This window comes from Ruditapes philippinarum, unplaced genomic scaffold (genome assembly GCF_026571515.1).
Source record: "Ruditapes philippinarum isolate M1 unplaced genomic scaffold, ASM2657151v2 ctg57_1_1_1_1, whole genome shotgun sequence".
Lineage (NCBI taxonomy): Eukaryota > Metazoa > Mollusca > Bivalvia > Venerida > Veneridae > Ruditapes > Ruditapes philippinarum.
Window position 1 is genome coordinate 247,594 of NW_026855294.1, and position 21,102 is coordinate 268,695.

The 21,102-nt window shown below is 30.8% G+C and overlaps 1 protein-coding gene across 1 annotated transcript in view; it reads right to left on the reverse strand.

Moving 5' to 3' along the window:
• LOC132742800 (trafficking protein particle complex subunit 2-like protein) overlaps positions 1–21,102 on the reverse strand; it is a 21,454-nt gene continuing 352 nt past the window's right edge. The window contains exons 2-5 of the mRNA XM_060731280.1: positions 20,003–20,175; positions 19,642–19,729; positions 18,961–19,040; positions 1–2,360 (exon numbers count right to left, since the gene is read on the reverse strand). Of these exons, the coding sequence (XP_060587263.1) occupies positions 2,321–2,360; positions 18,961–19,040; positions 19,642–19,729; positions 20,003–20,175 (381 nt within the window). The 3' untranslated portion in view covers positions 1–2,320. The remainder of the gene's footprint in view (positions 2,361–18,960; positions 19,041–19,641; positions 19,730–20,002; positions 20,176–21,102) is intronic.

Below are 21,102 nucleotides of genomic sequence, written 5' to 3' on the forward strand. Positions count from 1 at the left end.
CATTCACTTCTAGGAGTTGGTCTACACATAATGTTGTGTAAACACACACCAGTATGCCAACATATTGTAAATTCATATCAACATTTCTAATGCTATTGGCATCGGTCAAAAGGAGAGTTACAAATTTAGCATAAACAGGATTAAGATGACACTTGGCTAAAACTAAAGTTTCCAAAACAATTTTCTTCATACTAGGTGAACTCTCACCACCAATCATTCTATTAATATGTTTATTAACCAGCATAATTTACAAGCTTGGTGCAAAATAATCATAATTCATCATCCTTTTAGTGCAGTAAATAGTTATCTCCTATTAAATTCCAATAGGATTTAACTTGTTTCTGCACTAAGGTGTGATATGTTATAACTCCTATTATATAAGTAAGGAGATACCATCATATTGCTCCAAACTTTAAGTTTACATAATTACACAAGAGCGATCAGTGATCACATGTGTCGCCTCATGATGGCCAATTTCATGTAAGGACAAGTTTTGTGACAGACAGACAGACATACAGTGCACAACTAGACTTGGTACTGATCATTCCTGTAAAGTTTGATAAAATTGCACCAGTAGTTTATGATGAGTAGTCCGGACAAGCTTTTGTGTATCTGGCAACACACAGAAAAAACACCTTTTTATTAAAGGGCCATAACTTGGCCAAAAATAATTAAAATTGGTGCTATAGGCGCAAGGACTTGAGCTACAGATCAATCCTGTAAAGTTTCATTGAAATTGCATTAGTGGTATAAGAGAAGTAGTCCGGACAAACTTTAAAAATAAGAATTATTAAAGGGCCATGACTCTGACAAAAATCATTGAACCGGAAAATACTGACAATATGCACAACTAGACTTGGTACTGATCATTCCTGTAAAGTTTTGATGAAATTGAACCAGTAGTTTATGAGGAGTAGTCCGGACAAGCTTTTGTGTATATGGCAACACACAGAAAAAAACACCATTTTATCAAAGGACCATAACTCGGCCAAAAATCATCCAACCGGAAAACCCGTACAATATGCGCAAGGACTTGAGCTACAGATCAATCCTGTAAAGTTTCATTGAAATTGGATAAGTGGTATAAGAAAAGTAGTCCGGACAAACTTTAAAAATAAAAATTATTAAAGGGCCATGACTCTGACAAAAATCATTGAACCGGAAAATGCTGACAATATGCACAACTAGACTTGGTACTCATCATTCCTGTAAAGTTTGGATGAAATTGCACCAGTAGTTTATGAGGAGTAGTCTGGACAAGCTTTTGTGTATCTGGCAACACACAGGAAAAAAACACCTTTTATCAAAGGGCCAAAACTCGGTCAAAAATCATTCAACCGGAAAACCCGTGCAATATGCACAAGGACTTGAGCTACAGATCAATTCTGTAAAGTTTCATTGAAATTGGATTAGTGGTATAAGAGAAGTAGTCCGGACAAACTTTAAAAATAAAAATTATTAAAGGGCCATAACTCTGACAAAAATCATTGAACCGGAAAATGCTGATAATATGCACAACTAGACTTGGTACTGATCATTCCTGTAAAGTTTGGATGAAATTGCACCAGTAGTTTATGAGTCGTCTGGACAAGTTTTGTGCCGGACGGACAGACGGACAGACAGACGACTGAGAATTGATCCCTATAATTATGTCGCCACTACTCCGTAGAGGCGACACAAAAATTGGTTAAATTGCATTAGTGGTATTAGAGAAGTAGTCCGGACAAACTTTAAAAATAAAAATTATTAAAGGGCCATATCTCTGCAAAAAATCATTCAACCGGAAAACCCGTGCAATATGCGCATTAGGACTTGAGCTGCAGATCAATCCTGTAAAGTTTCATTGAAATTGCATTAGTGGTATAAGAGAAGTAGTCCGGACAAACTTTAAAAATAAAAATTATTAAAGGGCCATTAATAACTCTGACAAAAATCATTGAACCGGAAAATGCTGACAATATGCACAACTAGACTTGGTACTGATCATTCCTGTAAAGTTTGGATGAAATTGCACTCCGTAGAGGCGACACAAAAATGTTAACAGCAACAACATATCATGGATCCTCCATACAGCAAATTTATGTAAAAGACAAAATAATAGGGTTTACTGTAAGCAGGGTCCTTCAAATAGAATGTAACAATTCCATATTAATATAATGCTTATAGAACAATTGATGGTAAAATGTTTATATTTGACTAAGCTGACTGTTTCAAGCTTTCCTAAATTCAACACAATGTTGTTTAATATTATTTGTTTCCAATCAACAATTCTGTTGTGGCAAAAATTCTGAGGTGGCAAACTATAATCTCCACAATTTCATCATTCTTGCATCATGGATATCACAGTATTATTAAATGACCTGAAAAAGTATAATATCAAACATGTATTTATGATTCAGAGATTGATTTCAATTAGATACATATACATGTTTTACATTTGTTTACTTTGATGAATGTTGTGTTAAAGAAAATAAAGGTACAGTACAACCTGTTTTGGGAGACAAAAAAAATTGATTTTTGCTGAGAAATGTTGCTCCAGAGAGGTTAACTTTATTGTAGAGCTGTCATCGATAGAAGGTGATATCCATGTATTGTTGATATTTTTCTGTTTATTGGTTATTGATACAGATTTGAAAAAATAAATATTCTTGAGAAATTAATAAAATGTCTAGAAATGAAGAAAAGTCATCCAAAACATAAACAAAAGCTTGGGTCATGTGAAAATGGCATGTTGAAACCTATGTTAATTTACATATTTCATAGGAGTGAGGACATATAGGATAGTCAGAAAAAAACATGCAGAGGGCATTTTACAAAATATTAACATCATAATTTTATGCACAGAACATTCTTTTTACTGAAATAATGAAAACAGGTAAGAAGGTGAAATATAGATAAGTAAAAATCGATATATCATTGTATCGCCGATATTTGACATTCGATGTTGATATATTGTTAATATGCATTTTACTGAATCAATGACAGCTCTACTTTATTGTGAAGTCTCAGTTTTGGAAGACCTGATACTATTGTTGTGAAATAGTAATTGCTCTACAAAGGTTACTGCTCTACAGAAGTTATTGCTAAACAGAGGTTATTTCTCTACAGAGGTGATAACTCTGTAGAGGGCCAGTCTGCAGAGGTTCCACTGTATATTAGGGCAGTTTGTAATTGTATATAATTTATTTGTATCTAGATTAAAAGTGATAAAAAAGTAACTTAAGTAAAATAATAATGTAAGTTAATGTTTGATATGTGCAAAACTTGGTGACAATAGTTCTGTGAAAGTTTAATTGAAATCCCTTTAGAAAAAAATGACAGTTATATGACTCTGAATATTATCTAGAACTCTAGAATCTATGTTATTTATAATATGTACTTTACTTACTTTGAAGTGATATTCTCTCCAGGAATGTAAAATGGATTACACAACAAACATGGGCATTGTGTAACTTTCTGAACATCTGAAAAAGTTACAAAAATAAAATTACACACACATGTAACATTACACTATAACTTATTCTTCAGTATGCTAATTGCTTTTCAATTTCATTGTTCTTGTGATTTTTTAAAATAAAAGATTTATCGTAATTTATCTACAAATATGGATCAGTCAGTTCTACAAGTTCTTAAATCTTTGGTAATTACCCCTGTTGCTATAGGACTGACTGAAGAACCAACCAACCAAAGATAACAGCAACAATTTTAACATTGGTAACAAAGATGGATGCTCCCCATTCTGTACTTGACAAAGCTCTAGGACAAAGCATTACTTTAAGGAAAATCTATTTTTAAGCAAAGTGACCTTGACTTTGATTCATTTGGGCTGAAATCCTATCCCAGGGGAGAGGTCCGTGGAATATAACAGCATAGCTAATGTCTAACTCAATAAATTAAGTACTACGAGAAACCATTAAATGTGATGGAAGGACGGACAGATGGAAGGTAAACAAGTGGAAACTGTACACATAGTGTAATTTATGCTCCATCAAAAACTGTCTAAACTTTCTGGTACCATTAATAGGTAAGTACTCACATGTACTGCACATGACTACAATTATATAAAAGGCACAAATAAAATCAACTTTGAAGGCTGCTTACAGATAAAAATAAACACTTACACTTCTAATTTCATTGTCCCGCAAAGTTGTGTTAGATGATTCTACAACAATAACAAATTTAATTTTTGTATTTGTAACATATCCTGGTGATATCTGACTGATGTTAAGGTTTAAATCTTACATCATCTTGAATTAATTATTATGAAATTTTTAAGATTTGGCACTAACCATTTCATATTAATCACAATAGTTTGCTTGAACTTATTGTTTGAATTCTTTCAAAGAAGAAAATTTTATAAAAAGACTCAAATAAAATCTTCACTAATAATAAGTACTGTACAAAGACCAATTTAATCATGAAAATAAAGTAAAAATTTACTGTAAAGCATCAATAACAATATGTGGCATTTCAAATATTCAAAGGATACACTTTAATTGTAGTCTTCTGCTGGATACAGTAAACCTAGATAAAAATCTCTGAGCTCATTGGCATTTTTCCGTGATGATGATACTTCCTCTTTAATAACATCAAGTGAAGTGTAAACAGCATAGTAAAACTTCAGCTTGCTGCTTTATTCCCTAAAGGATAATTCTAAAAAATAAAACATAGAATGTAATTACGCTGAGTATCATTTAATCAGTTTAAGCTTGGGAATACTGTCATGAATTAACCTTATCATAATTCTATTCAAGGTACATGTATATTTAGCCTGATACATTCAGGGTCTTTTCTTTTGAAAGACACGGATACATTTGAAAAATTGAAAGTAGCACAGGCACTGCTATCAGAAATTTGATATACAGAAGTGAATTTGGTGATTATTAGCAGGAGAATATTCAGTGTATGTTAGGGTCAAAGATATGCACTGTTTGTTTTATAAGTAAAATACACCAGCCACTTGTCTTATATATATTGAGGGGTGGAGGCGGCTTTGGGGTCATGGTCCTCTGTCCCAGATTAGTCTAGAATGTGTTTATCTCGTGACCCCCCCCCCCCTCCAGAAAACTAGTAAAATGTCACGTGCTAATAAAATGGCAAACACCCATGCTGGGTTACATTAATTGTTGGTATCTTGTGTCTTTTGAAATAAATTCAATAATTACACTTGAAAGGTCACATTGCATTTCGGATTTTGCTGTATTCATATACAATTTATGTATTGGGTAACTCATAAAGATTTAAGAATAAACAAGTTCCATTGCTCCCGTTATTACTCTTCAAGTGTCACTTGAGGTGGATTTTTCTCCAGTTCAAATTCATCTTGTTTTGTTATTATTTGATGCTGACTTATTGTTTTCAAATTTAGTGCCCTGGAATCTAAATCTACTGTATTTTGGAAAATAAAGTGATCAAAATCAGCACAGGTATCTTTTAACTCTAACTATAATGAACTATTGGTATGTGCCTCAAAATATCCAGAATCAGTCACGTTTGAATGTTTGCTACACGGGCAAATGGCCATGCAAAAGTGATGCTGTTAAATAAAATAAATGTACAATCGAAACAAAATAAGTAAAAAACTCTGGCATATTTGTACATGCTTATTAGAAGCATAGTCTTTGTGTTTTAGGGAAGTATTTAAGCAGTTACGAGTGAATGTATAAATTTATAATATAAATAATAAATAAATAATAATAAATACTGTGAAATCATCATTATTCGTGGGGCACGAATTTTCGTGGTTTTCGTGGATAGGTCAATCCACGAATTTAAGACCCGACGAAATTTTATCCCAACAAACGCTTCTTACCATGTCTCTGTTCCATATATCACAACATGCGTCGGCGCTTTTCCGGCCGATATTTGTGGTATGAATGTATATTATAATCTGGTCAGTGACAAATTAAATCCATAAATAGTTTAATTTTGCAATATTTAAGAAACTTGAAAGAAAAATCGATTGTATGTCTTCAGTTTGCTGTCACAAATGTTCGTCGCATGTAAACATCAGGGGACTTGTTTGTTTGTTGTAGGCTACTTGATTGTGTTAGCCAGAATACGTGACATAATCGAGTAAATATGGGAACCAAGTGCATTAATTATCCCCGATAAAACTTTTAACGACTAGTGTTTATATGATCCATTTAAATATATTTTTTTCAATATGTATTTGTGTGACTGCTATTCCGAAAAATATCAAAGAAGCCGTCGTCTTTACACTAGATGCACACATACATGTATGTAACTGTATTGAGCCATTTACTGGTATTAATCTTATATGCATATAAATTTACACAGTCGATGTGATGTAGTGTGTAGTTTTGACTAATTCGGGGTGTTAACTTTTTTACTGGCTGGTTAAAAATTTGCAGATGTCGTTATAATTTATGCGATGTTTAACATTGGCGAATTATAGGGGCATATAATGGAGTTGGGCATATCATGTCACACAAAGGTGTTAATTGCAGTCAATTATCGGCAGTAATTGTGTTACTGCCAGAGGCCAGGATTAGATTTATTGACAAGAGCTGTGTAATATACACGGGGGGGAAGTTTTAAAAAAGGGCAGGATTAAATGAAAAATTACTTTTCCCTTTTTATTTTTTTTTACAAGGAAAAAAGAAAAATTCCCCAAAATTTTAAGGGAAAAACCCCGAAACCTTTTTTTGATAAAACCCAAAAGAAAATTTCTGCCCCCACCCAATAAAAAATGGGGTTTCACAGTAATTTATAATTTTTGTTTTAAAAAAAATTTTAAAGGAATTTTAAAAAAAAAAAAAGCCAATTTTAAAATATTTTACACGGTTTTCCTTTTGTGTCTCCCTTTCCCTAGGACATTTAATTTGTTTTTTACCCCCAATTTATTTTTAAAAGATTTATTTATCTTATTATTTCCCATGCCGACAAAGGGTGTTAATTTTTGGTCAAAAATTTCGGGTCTTTTTTACAAAAATTTAGTTTTGTTTCGCATAGATGTTCTATGTTTACAATTTATTTACATGATATGGAATAGCTCTACACAAAACATTTGAATCGTTAACTTTCCATCTGACAGTACTACGTATAGTTGGTGTTTTCTGTCAGAGAGAAAATGAGGATATGGAGGGCTTTTAAGAACAAATTCGGAATCTACTTTCGGTTTTTTGATCAAGTGTGAAAATAAATATGTCAGCTGAAGGATTTAACTGGTGAGCCATGTCTCCGAGAAGAAACAAAATGTCCAAGCAGTAAAGTTTCTGTTACGAGTGCTCCGAGAAAGTATGCGAAAGCTGTGTGAAAATACACAAGAAAATTACAAGCCTTTCCAGACATAAACTGTATAAACTTGATGACAAAGCAATGGATGTTTCAAAATTCAATTGTTTCGAAAATCTAACTGAGCATGAAGCAAACCACCAAAAATCGATAAGAGCTTCAAAAAATGACCTGCAAGAAAAGCTAAGAGATCTTAATAAGTCAATAGATGACAGCTTTGCCAAATTTGAAAAAGTAATTTTGAGAAATTATGACAAGTAGGCTTAACCATTATGAAGAGAATATTTTACAGACCGAGAAGATCAAGAAACTAACATCTGATGTTACCCAATTCAGTATCTAGAATTTTCTGAAAAATGCGGTGAAAAACTGCATTTGTTTCTGTTGAGGAGAAACTTAGAGAAGGAACTGAAAGAGTATGAAGATGTTTTCCCAAGATTCTTAGAGGTGGGAGCGAGCAAGAGCAGTTTAGTGTTAGAAACTGATATTTCAGAAGAAAAGTTTGACACGAAATCAATCGATCATTGTATATTCGACTTGTAGAGGTAAAAAACGAAACTGAATTACCTCAAATACATGGAATGAAACTGATTGAATTGAAAAACGAAATTAACATAACAATTTCAAGTGGGTTTGCTCGAACATGTGCTTGGATTGGGAATCATGTAATTGTCGGATTATTTAAAACAAACAAAACATACATAATTGTAAAAATGTTTTTTTTGTGCGATGTTGGGTCAGTCAAAATTGTTCAGTTTTTAGTTTGACCAATATCCAACATACTTGTATATATTTATTTAGTCTTTTTTCCAGTGCTTTTTTAATTTTATTATGCACGGAGATCTTTTTTTCAGGGTGGCATTTTGTACATGTAAAAAATGATATTATTATATTTTGTATTTTTTTCCTTTTTTCCATTTTTCGGATGTAATAGTTTAAATTTTAATTTTTTTGTTGAAATTTTGTTAAAGTGTTATATGTCACTTTTTTATCTTTTTCTTTCATGTGTATTTTAAAGACTTCTGTGAATAAAAATTTTATTGAATTTTATTTTAAGGGTTTTTGGCATTTGGTTTTTTCCTTTGCTTTGAGTTTGTTTCCGTTTTAGTTCAAGATAAACCAATTTATTAAAGGGGTGACAAATTTTTAATCGCTGGAAAAATTTTTTAATTAATATCCCCTTTTCATTTTAAAAAATTTTGTATTTAAAATTTTTATTATTTGATATGGGGGAAGTTTTCTTGGGCTCTTACTCCTGTGTTGTGTTTTTGGCAAAGCTTTTTTTAAAAGAAAATTTTAAAATTTTTTTATTTAGCTACGGGTCTTTTTTTGTTTTCCACCCAAAAATGACATTTTTTTTTAAACCCAAACTACCATTTTTAGCTCACTTTTTTAAACTCACCCCCGACCCCGAAAGGTTTTTTTAAATGAGTTTTTTTAAGTTTAAACAAAGGGGGGAAAGCTTTCCGTTAACCCCGTTTGTCAATGGGCCCCAACCCAAAAACATCCTTGGAAAAAGGGGCCCGGGCCCAAAATTTTCTTTCCCCCAAAGTCCTTTTTTTAAAAAAGGGATCCTTTGACTCCCCTCCCCCATTTAAAATTTGCTCAAAATTAATTTTTCGATGACCCGCCCTTTTGAGTGGTCAACAGAGCTTAAAAGTAGAAAAAAATTTAAACATCTTTTTTTTACTGAAAGATCCCCCCAAAAATTGTAAACATTTCCCAAAATTCCTTGGGTAGGGGGACTATCTTTTAAACGAATTTGCTCATATTTTTTTTGAAAGACACGGTTTTTTTGGGGGCGCTTTTAAACTAAAAAATAAAAGAAAAAAGTTTAAACAATTTTTCTTTCTTTTTGGCTTTTTGGAAAAGGGGATTTTATCACCAAACTTTGTTTTGTTAAACTTTTTTAAAAAGTTTTTTTTATTTAAAATTTGTTTTATTTTTGAACTGGCCACTTTTAGGTTTTTTAAGTCACAAACCTTCAAGTAACGGGGGGTTAAAAAAATTTAATACCCTTCCTTTTTTATTTTTCAATCCAAGCAGACATATTTTTAGAGGCTTTCCGTGGGCACCCATGTTAGAATCGTTTTGGGGCTTTTAAAACATTTTTCCCCTTTTGAGTTGGGTTTTTACATACACCAACAAAGTAAAGGGGCATACAGGGCCCTTTTCATCCTTTTTCTGATGGAGGGGGACCTTAGGCGCCCCTTCTTTTTCCCCTATTTGCACCCCTTTTATTTTTTCCTTCCCCCACCCCAACCCGTTTATTTTTTTGGGCCTTTATTTTATCCCTGGGCAGTATTGAAACCAAAAACTTCCCAAAAAAATAAATTTGGGCTGAAATCCCAGCCTTTACCAAAGAAAAACCAAAAAAAAAATTTGCCCATTTAAAAAGGAAAAAAAAAACCACAAAAACCCTATACAAAAATTATTTTCCTTTTGGGGTTTTTTCCCATTTAAAACTTCCCTTTAAAATAATTGTTTTTTACCCTTGCTTAAAATTAAAAAAACAGTTCGAAAAATTTTTTTTAAAAAGTTAAAAAAAACCTTTTTTATAACCCCCTCTTAAAGGCCCTTTTTTTTCAGTCCTTCCTGGAAAAAAAGGTCAGAAAAGTTTTTTTTTGTTACTTCTAGGTCAAAGGGTTTTAAAAATTATGGGGGCACTTTGGGGTCCAAAAAAAAAAAATTTTACACAGACTAAATGTGGAAAAAAACATTATTAACCCTCTAGTTGGCTACTGTCTTGATCAAAATTATCCTGGAAATTTGGTCAGAAAGATTGTTATTGATGATTTCAAGGTCAACGTTTTGAATATGGAGTTCGGCCTTTTGGGATCAAAAACTAGGTCACAAAGAACCAATAACGAAAAAACCTTTTTAATACACTTTAGATTCTACTATTTTTCAGTCGAATTTTCCTGGAAATTGGTCAGACGCGGGTTGGCTATATGGCTTTAAGGTCTTGTTTGAAAATATGGTTTACCTGGGGTCAAAAAAAAACCTAGGTCACATTAGCCTAAAAATATGGAAAAAAAAAAAACCTGATTAATACTCAAGGGGATACTGTTACAATCCAATATCCTGGATTTGGAATTTAAGCCTTCAATTTAGGCTGAGCGATAGAAGGGCCATTCATTGCCTTCCTGTTTCTAATTTTGTGGCCAAAAAAACTTTTTTTTTTTAATTTGATTTTTCTTTCAAACCCCTTTAACAAAATTTTTAAAATATTTTAAAAAAGGGTAAACCTTTAAATTTTTTCCAGACCATAGGGCCTTTTTTTCCATAAATGATCTTTAAACCCCCCCCTTAAGGGGGGTCCCAAAATTTTTGAAAAATTTCCCTTTTTTTTTGGTTTTAATTGGGTTAATAACCCCTTTGTTTTTAATGAATGGATGACTTTTATATTAAAACACAATAAATTTTTTAAAGGGTAAGTCTTAAATTTATTGAATTTTACCCTTTAAATTGTTAAACATTTTAATTTTTTTTAAATGATTTTCCCGGTTTTTAATTGAAATTTTTAAATTTTTTTAATTAATTAAAATTTTTGGAAAAATTTTTTCTTACCTTTTAAAAAACAACCTTTTGGGGAAAGACCTTCTAAAAGGTTTTTTAAAATTGGGCCTTGAATTTTACCTTGGGCGTCAAAAGGTTAAATTTAAATTTTTGGTTAAAATTGGGGCCCTAATTTTGTTTTTTTATTTTTACCGATTTTTTTAATACCCCTTTAAAAAACAAGACCCTTTTTCCAAAAAAATTTTTTTTGAATTTTAAAATTTAGATGTGACCTTGACCTTTTAAAATGGGATTGACCGTTTAAAAGGGGCCCAAATTTTTTGGGAAAATTTTCTTTTTTTTTTATTTTGGTACAATTTTTTTCATTTTTTTTAAATGGTTAACTTGATTTTTTTAGAAACATCCCCTCAAATTTTTTGGTCAGGACTTTCAAAGAATTTTTTCAAACTCAAAAAACTTGGGCCTTGACTTCAAGTAAAGACCTTTAAATATCAAAATTATTGAATTTTCATTTTTATTATTGGGTTTTTTTATAACTGGGCGTAACTTGGGAAGGTTTTTAAACAAATGGATTTCTTCTTAAAATTTTTTGACAAAAAACCCTTTTTGATAAGACCTTTTTTTTAGGTTAAACTGAAAACCTTTACATTTAAATTGGGCCCCGGACCGTTCCGAAACCCTCAAATTATTAATTTGGGTAAAATTTACTAAAAACTTTTTTTTATGTACCCGGGAATTTTTTCATAAAGTGGGCAAAAACAATTCTTTAAAGTGACCAAAAAAAGACTTTTTACTTTGACCTTTTAAATTATCTTTACCTCCAAAAAGGAAAATTAAATTTAAATTTTCCTTTTTATTTTTTTAACTTTGAATTTTTTCATGGAAATGATTCCCTTTCTTTGACAAGCAACAAAGGGTTTAAAATTAAAACAGACCTTTTTTAAAAAAAAAAAGGAAAAAACCCTTTAAAAGGGTTTTCCTTTTTTTTTTTAAAAAAAGATTTGTTTTTTTAAAAGTTTATTTTTTGGCTTTTTTTTTAAAGAAAAAAAAATTTTGATCGTTGTTTAAATACTTGTTGGGGGTGTTTTTGGGGTGTGTGTGTGAATTAAAGGTCCTTTTTTTTCCTTTCCCCCAATTTTTATAGTGTTTAAATTTTGTGTATAAAATGGTTTAAGTAAAGGGGGTTGTATCTCCCAAAACACTAATTTGGGGGGTTTTAAAATAAACATTTTTTGGGGGCCCCCAGTTTAATTTGTATCTTAAACTTTAAATTTAAAATTAAGTTTAAAAAATGTTCACATTGTTTTAAAATTTTAAAAAAACAGTTTTTTTGTAGTTAATTAGGGGTTTATAACTTTCTGGGGGTTCACATTTAATTGTATTTTAAAACTTTAAATTTAAAAAATTTTTCCCCATTTTTTTTAAAATTTTAAAAAACATTTTTTCTGTATTTTAATTTCTGCCCATTTTAAAATTAACTATGATAAATCTTTTGGGTACGTCCCTTTAAACCAGCTGGGGAATTGTTTGCCTTTTTTTTTGGGCCCCATAGTAAAAAAGGGGCCAAAAATTTGTTGCTAAAAAAAAGTCAAGGGGCATCAAATAAGTAAATATATCTGGAATTTACATGTTTATAATGAGTTGTAAAAAAAAGAAAACTAATTTTAAGTTTCTTTAAAAAAATTTTCCGAACAAAGTGTTTAAAAGGGATGACCCAAAGGGGGCGGAAAAAATTCTTTTTTTCACATTATCTGTTTGAACAGAGAAATTTAAAAATTTGCCCATTTCGTCGTGTTTTAGTAAAAGGCCCTTTTAAATTTTAGCAAGAAATTTCCCCCGAGAATTTAGTTTAAAAAAATTTAGTGTAAAAAAAAGAAGCAAATTTTGTTTGATCGTGAATAAATTTAAATCTTTTTTAAAATTTAAAAGATTTTCCTTTATTTTTTCCCCCTTTCTTGGTTTTAATTTAACAATTTTTCTTCGGTTTTGGGAATAAATTTATACCCGAAAAAACCTTTTGTTCATTTGGCACGATTCTTACAAAAAGCAAAAAAACAGTTTAAAACTTATGTCGACAAAGGATGAAAGAGATAGTCGTTATGGTGGGAAAATATCTTTTTAAAAACAAGTTTAGATTCGTTTCGAAAATTAAAAACTTTTTTATTTTACAATTTTTTTTATTTAATATGGAATGGCCCCTACACAAAACCCAAAATTTTTAAATCCGTTAACTTTGCATTGACAGAAAAACTTAAAATAAAAAGTTGTTTTTTTGTGGGGTAGTGAAATGGGAGGATGGAAAATTTATTAACCCACAAATTTTCAATTCTACTTTGGGGTTTGTTTTAAGTGTTGAAAAAAAAAATTTTTCAGCTAAAGGTTTTGCCGGGTGAGCTATGTTTTCCGAGAAGAAAAAAAATGCCCCTTTGCAGTAAGTTTCTGTTGGGACTGCTCCGAGAAAGTATGCAAAAGGCTGTTTTTAAAAATACACAAAGAAAGTTACAACCCTTTTAGGCATAAATTTTTTTAAATTTTGATAAACAAAGAAATGGATCTTTTTAAAAATTTAATTTCTTAAAAAACCTTAACCATGTGCTCTGAGCACAGGACGGAAGAAGTTCGAACATCTGCAAGGACCATGAACAAGTTTTCTGCCCTGGAAAAGCCCGATTGTTTTGACACCGGAAGTTTGATAATATTTATTCTTCTTCATTTCCCCGATGAAAAACCCAAGTCTTTAAAAATCCAAAATAAGGAATTTTGGGCCCCGAGGTTTTTAAAAATATTTTGCCTTTTCTGGAAAAAAATAACTGAACATGAAAAAACCCCCCAAAATGTTTATAAGAGCTTCAAAAAAAGAAATTTTGGGAAGGAAAAACTAAAAAGATTTTAAGAAGCAATAGAGAAAGCTTTTGGGCCAAAATTTTTAAAAAGGGGAAAAGTTGGGAAAATTTTGACGAGAAAACTCTAGCATTATTAAAGAGGAAAAATATTTTCCCAGACAGAGATGATCAAAAAAATTGGGGCGAATCTTTATTTAACCAGTCCAGTCAGTATCTAGAAAAAATTTTCTGAAAGATGCGGGTTTAAAAACTTTTTAAAATTTTGTTTTGTTGGGGAGAAACCCTTTGAGAAAGGGAAATGAAAGAAATTGAAGATGGTTTTTTAAAAATCTTTGAGGGGGGAGCCAGAAAGAACAGTTAGGGGTTAGAAATTATATTTCAGAAAAAAATTTTGGCCCAAATTTAATCGAGTCTTGATTCGATCGTTAAAGGGGAAAAATGAAATTTTTATATAACCCCCAAAAAACATGGAATTTCCCCAAAGGAAAATTTTAAATGGGAAAGATTTTAATTGAAAAAGAGAAAAAAAAAAAAAAAAAAAAAAAAAAAAAAAAAAAAAGTTTTAATTTAAATTTTTCAAATTTGGGGATTTTTCCGAAAAAATTTTGCTTGGATTGGGAATTTAAAAGTTTTAATTTGTCCCCCTGCAAGGGGATGAAACAACTTTTGGTGGGGATTTAAAGTAAATTTTTTGAAAAACAAATTTTCAAAACTTCGATTTTTTCCCTTTTCACAACCATTGGGCAGTTAAAAAGAGGGCGATTGGGGTTTTTTTAAAGTTTTGTGGTTTTTTTACCCAAAACAATTTAATTTCTATTGGGTTTTCCCTGGAAAAATTTAAAAAAAAAAAATGTTTTATCAAAGAACCCTTTGAAAACTGAAAGAGATGTCTTGGGACGTGGGCCTTCACAAAAAAAACAAACTAAAAATTTTCCCTTTTCCCTTTTTTCCCGGTCTGGGTTTTTTTGACATTTTAATTCTAGGATGGTACAAATTCAGGCTCGGTTCCCCTAACAACCGAAAAAATAGTACAGCTGCAAAGAATTCGCATTTCCCATTTTTTTTTATTTCAGACAACACTTTTCTCTTTTTTATCATGTAATTGGGCTTTTAAAAAATTTTTGTCTATGGGCATTAGATTACGGTTGTTTTTTAGTTTTTGACGTGAGGATTTAAAAAAACCTTTGGATCCAGACATTGACATTCGGAAAGTTTTATTTCCCTTTATTTATTGGAAAGGAATTCTTCAAATTGAAGGGAAGGAAAATTATTGAGAGAAAACAAGTGAAAAAGGGAATCCCCTTTTGCATAAGTTTTGAGGGGAGGGAGAACTAATTTTTGGTTTCCCACCACTTTTCCCCCCTTGGGATTTTAAAATTAACCCTTAAAAAAAAACCTTTCAGCCAAAAAAATTTTCTATTTCCTGGGCAAAATATCTCAAATTTAAGTTAGGAAAAAAAATTAAATTTAAAAAGTGGTGGGTTTATTGCGGGTTTAAAAATCTTATTTTAGTCACATTTTTGTGACTCCCCTAATTTTAAAAAACAAAAGTTTTTTAAAAATCACAAAAATATGTATGAAAAAAAATTAAAATTTATTTTTACAGTTTAATATGTTCAACATACTTTTCCCATTTTTGAAAGAATGTATTTTTCATTTTTTATGAAAAGGGACAAGTCCCAAATAAATTTTTAAATTTTTTTCTCTCTGTTCTAATATTTTACAGGGAAAAATATGCACTTTGATAGAAAATACATTAAATAATAAACATTTCAAAAAAATTTTTTTGAACAAGTGAAAACCCAAAAAAAGGGAAAAAAAAAAAAAAACTTTTTTTACATTTTCATTTCAAAGTAGTAACAATTGGGAATAAAGTAATTTCTGGGTTTAGCGGAAACATTAGAAAAATGGTAGTTGGTGGAACAGTATATAGCAGCACAGTGGTAAAAGCAGCCCGCAGTAAAAGCATTTCCAGCATCCGGGGAAAATAAAAACCCCAGCAAATAGAATAGCAGTACCAGCATCGGGAAAAAGTTTAAAACCCGCGCAGGTAGAAGTAGCAAATACTTTTCCCCGCATCGGGAATAGTAAACTAGCAGCATAAAGTAAAAAAGTACCAGCATCGGGAAAAAGTAAAACAAGCAAAAGAAAAAAGTAGCATATCAGCATCGGGAAAAATTTAAAAACCCGCACGGACAAGTAGCAGTTTCCAGAATTGGGAAAAAATAAAACCAGCAGAATAGAAGTGTATCAGCGAAGGCAGTGGTTTTAAAAACAGCAGCAAAAGAAAAAAGAGCAACCAGCAAACCCAAAGAAAAACCCGGAAAGCAAAAAAAAGTAGGGAGTAAACCCGCAACGGCCAAATCTAAAAACCCGCTTTTTTAAGTCATGTAGCAGCTTAAACCCGAACAAAAATAAGGGTAGCTGCGATAGCTTCCCCAGATTAAAGAATCCCAAAATCCCTTTTGGATTCCAAAACACACAGCGGGAGGGGGAAGTGGGTTTAAGTAAAAGACCTTAACCCCCTCGGTCCCCGATTTCCCTTTTTTATCCCAAAATTTGAAACAATTTTAAAAAGGAAAAAAGTACTAAAATAGAAATCCCCCTTTAATAGAAAATTTCCATATTTTGAACCCTTCATATAGAAACGTAATCAAAAATACGAGAACAAATAAAATGTCTTTTCTTTATTTGGGAAAAAAAATTTATGAAATTTTTTTATTTTTTGGGCATTGGGGTGGGGGAAAGGTTTAGCCTACAAAAAACGGTTTATTGTTTTTAAAAAGTGATACCCTGGTAATCATACTCTTTTTTTGTCTTTTTCTGGGGGGAATCAAGTACTCTTTAAACATCCTTTAATATTGGGTTTCCCCAGGGACGAACCAGAGTAAAAACCACTCAGCCAATCAATACATATGCATTAAAAACCTTTTTGGGGGCCCTAAAATCTATAATGCCCTGAAAGAGGGGGACATATTATATCATAAAACAGAATGGGGTTTAATAGCTAATTTCATTAAAACCCTTTTTACCCTACAAACTCCTGAAAAAAAAAATATCTAAAGTTATATATTTATTAGTGGGGCCAAACAAAACTATTTTTGGGAAAAAATACCCAATTTTTCCCAAGAATTTTTCTTCTTTTTTGCACATTTTTTTTTAAGTTATAAAAATATATTTCGAGTATTTTAACAAAAAATAAGTGAAAAAATTAAAACCCGTTTTTATGGGATACTTAAGGAGAAAATTTTTACTTTTCAATTTTGGACAGAAATTATTTTTTTTCAAAAAATATTCACTTTTCAGGAGGGTCTCAATAATTTGTGTAAACAATACCCGTATGCCGACATATTGGGAAATTCCCCATATAAAAAATTTTAAATTCCCATTTTCAGTGGGCAAAAAAAGTTTACAAATTTTTCATTTAAAAGGATTAAATGACACTTGGGTAAAAATTAAAATTTTCCCAAAAAAATTTTTTTTCTACTAGGTAACTCTCAACCCCCCAAAACATTTTTATTAAATTTTATTTAAACCCGCAAATTTTCAAGCTTGGTCGAAATAATTTATAATTTATCATTTCCCTTTTTGTGCAGAATGAGTTATCTTTCCCCCTTTTAAAATTTCCCAAAAGGGTTTAACTTGTTTCTGCACTAAGGTTTATATGGTTTTTAAAATCCTATTATTATAAGTTTAAGGGGAAAACCATCATATTCCTTTCCAAAATTTAAGTTTTCATAATTACAAAAATTTAACATCAAAAAGCCCTATCATGGTCCCCCCTAAAGCAAAATTTTTGTACCCAAAAAAAAAAATGGGGGTTAAATTTTAAACAGGGGCCCTTTAAATAGAAAAGTAACAATTCCCCAAATTTAAAATAATGATAGGGAAAAATTAATTGGGAAAAAGTTTATATTTTACTAAGCGACTGTTTTAACTTTCCTAAATTTCAACACAATGTTGTTTTTTAAAAATTTTTTGTTTTTCCCAAACAACAATTTTTGTTTTGGGAAAAAAATTTGAGGGGGCAAACTAAAACTGCACAATTTTTTATCTTTTTTCATCAAAGGGTATCACAGTATTAATTTAAAGACCTTTAAAAAAATAATATCAAAAATGTATTTATTATTTAAGAAAATTTCAATTAATACAAAACATGTTTTACATTTGTTTTCTTTTTAAAAAGTTTTGTTTAAAAAAAAATTTCAGGTACAGTACAAAACCCGTGTATAGGGAAAACCCTTTAAGAACCCAAAAAAAAAAAAAATTTTTTCGAAGGGAAATTTTTTGCCCCCAGAAGGGTTTAAATTTATTTTTAGAAACTGTCAACCCTTTTGAAAGGATATCCCCTTATTGTTTTATATTTTTTTTGTTTTTTGGGTTTTTGAAAAAAGAAATTTTAAAAAAAAAATTTTTGGAAAAATTTAAAAAAGTCTAGGGAAAAAAGGAAAAAAACAAACCAAAACAAAAAAAAACTTTGGGTCATGTTAAAATGGGATGGGTTTAAAACCTAATTTTTAAAATTTTCATTTTCATAGGGGTGGACATATAGGATAGTCAGAAAAAAACATGCAGAGGGCATTTTACAAAATATTAACATCATAATTTTATGCACAGAACATTTATTTTACTGAATTAATGAAAAATATGTAAGAAGGTGAAATATAGATACATGTAAGTAAACAGTCATTGAATTTAAGATTTTGAATTTCCTGGCCCGAATTCCAGTTTTGAATTTATTCTACTATATATTCAACTAAATTTTTCTTAAAATTTACACTAGGCCGAACAAATTTTCACTGGCCATGGGCCACCGGGCCCTTGCTAAATTCGATGACTGAGTAAAAATCGATATATCAGTGTATCACAGATATTTGACATACATATTGATATATCATTGATATGCATTTTACTGAATCAATGACAGCTCTACTTTATTATGAAATCTCATTTTTGAAAGAACTGATACTGTTGTTGTGAAGAGGTAATTCCTTCACAAAGGTTACTGCTCTACAGAAGGTATTGCTATACAGAGGTTATTTCTCTGCAGAGGTTATTTCTCTACAGAGGTGATTGCTCTACAAAGGGTCCATAAGCAGAGTTTGCACTGTATATTGGGACAGTTTGTAATTGATATATAACTTATTTGTAAATATAGATCAACAGACATACTAAAGTAACAAAAATAAAAGAATACTGTAAGTGAATGTTTGATATGGTGCAAAACTTGGTGACAATAGTTCTGTGAAAATTTGATTAAAATCCCTTTAGTAAAAAAATGAGTTATATGACTCTGAATATAATATAGAACTATGTTATTTATAATATGTACTTTACTTACTTTGAAGTGATATTCTCTCCAGGAATGTAAAATGGATTACACAACATGTCAACATAGGCATTGTGTAACTTTCTGAACATCTGAAATGTTAAAAAAATAAAATTACAAATATATATAACATTTCACTATAACTTATTCTTCATTATACTAATTGCTGTATAATTCTGAGTATTCCTTTCATCAAGTTTCTTGTGATTTAAAAAAAGAAAGAAAAGAAGGTTTATCATAAGCTGTCTACAGTTCTAAAACCATTGGTCATCACCCATGATCCTAAATCAACAGGATCAAATACAATATTGGTAAAAAAGATGGATGCTCGTCATTTTACTCATTTACTCCGAGTAAAATAGGAAAATCTATTTTTAGCCCAAGTGACCTTGACTTTGATTCATTTCGGCTAAAACTTATCCCAGGGGAGAGGTCCATAGAAGATAACAGCACATCCAATTTCTAACTCAAAAAAATGAAAGTACTACAAGAAACCATTAAATGTGATTAAAGGACGGACAGATGGAAGGAAAAACGGAAACTGTACACATTATGTAATTTATGCTCCATCAAAAAGTGTCTAAACTTTCTGGTACTAAAAATAGGGAAGTACTCACATCTCTCACATGCACATATAAAAGGAACAAACAAAATCAACTAAGTAAGCTGTTACTGATGAAAATAAACACTTACACTTCTAATTTCATTGTCCCGCAAAGTTGTGTTGGATGATTCTACAACAATAACAAATTTAATTTTTGTATTTGTAACATATCCATATCTGACTGATGTTAAGGTTTAAATCATGTATTATCTTGAATTAATTCTTATGAAAGTTTTTAGAATTTGACACTACTAACTTTTTCATATTAACCATAATAGCTTACTTAAAATTATTGTTTGAATTTTTTCAAAGAAGAAAATGTTATAAAAAGACTCAAATGTAATCTTCACTAATATGTATTGTACAAAGACAAATTTAATCATGAAAATAATGTAAGTATTTACTGTAAGGCAATAACAATAAATGGCATTTCAACTTTTCAAAGGATACACTTTGTAGTCTTCTGTTGGATAAAGTAAACCTAAATACAACTCTCTGAGCTCATTGGCATTTTTCCCTGATGATGATACTTTCTCTTCAATAACATCAAGAGAAGTGTGAACAGTATAGTAAAACTTCAGCTCACTGTCTGCAGATGATGCTTTGATATATAATGGGTAATTCTAAAAATAAAACATAGAATGTAATTACGCCGAAAAGATTTGGTGAGTAACATATTGATTGTGTTTTGTATTTCAAGTACGCTTATTAGAAAATGTTTATAAAACTATGTTTCCAGTTTCATTCTTAGTATTCAAATAAAAAGAATGTTAAATATTTAATCTACAAACTTCCTGGTCGCCTATTGTATATAATTAAGCCTGGGAAGTCTGCCATAAACTAATATAACTTTACCAGAATGCCATTTGTGGTACATGTATTTAGCTGGATACATTCGGGGTCTTTCAAATAGAATTTTATTTGCAAGAGGTCTGCCATGTACATTTGAAAAATTGATGGTTTATGCTATATTCTAACACGACCCTCATTTTTCCCTATTGAACATAGAAAGACTGAAAGTGTGTGTTAATATGCAATAAAATCACTCTTTACGTTCTATATTTAGACATGTGACTTAACCATTAGATATGTGACGTAACAACTAAAAATGTGACTTGCTGAAAAGACTGAAGTACGAAACAAATTGGTGCAATTTAGCTTAATATCAGGTACGGCAGTATTTATCTGTTGTTGTCGTGTTAGAATCGAAATTGAAATAATATATCCAAATTTGGTGATTTTATCGCTTTATAAAATCACTTTTGTTGTCCTGATGTGGTACGCCATCGTGATAATTCCTCGCATCCAAACTCCAAGCAGTGATTTAGTTTATTGAGCAATAAAATTTCCTAAATCCCCCCCTATCTCTGATTATGCTAGAATTTGAAAATCAGCTAAATTTTCTCATGACCTCTGCCTCTGGAAAATTAGTAAAATATCACCAGCTTGTTAAATGGCTTACACCCATGCTGGGTTTACATTCATTGTATGGATCTGTAGCACCATTCTTAAAGGTGTTGTATACTGTGCAAGTAACTTCATAAAGATTT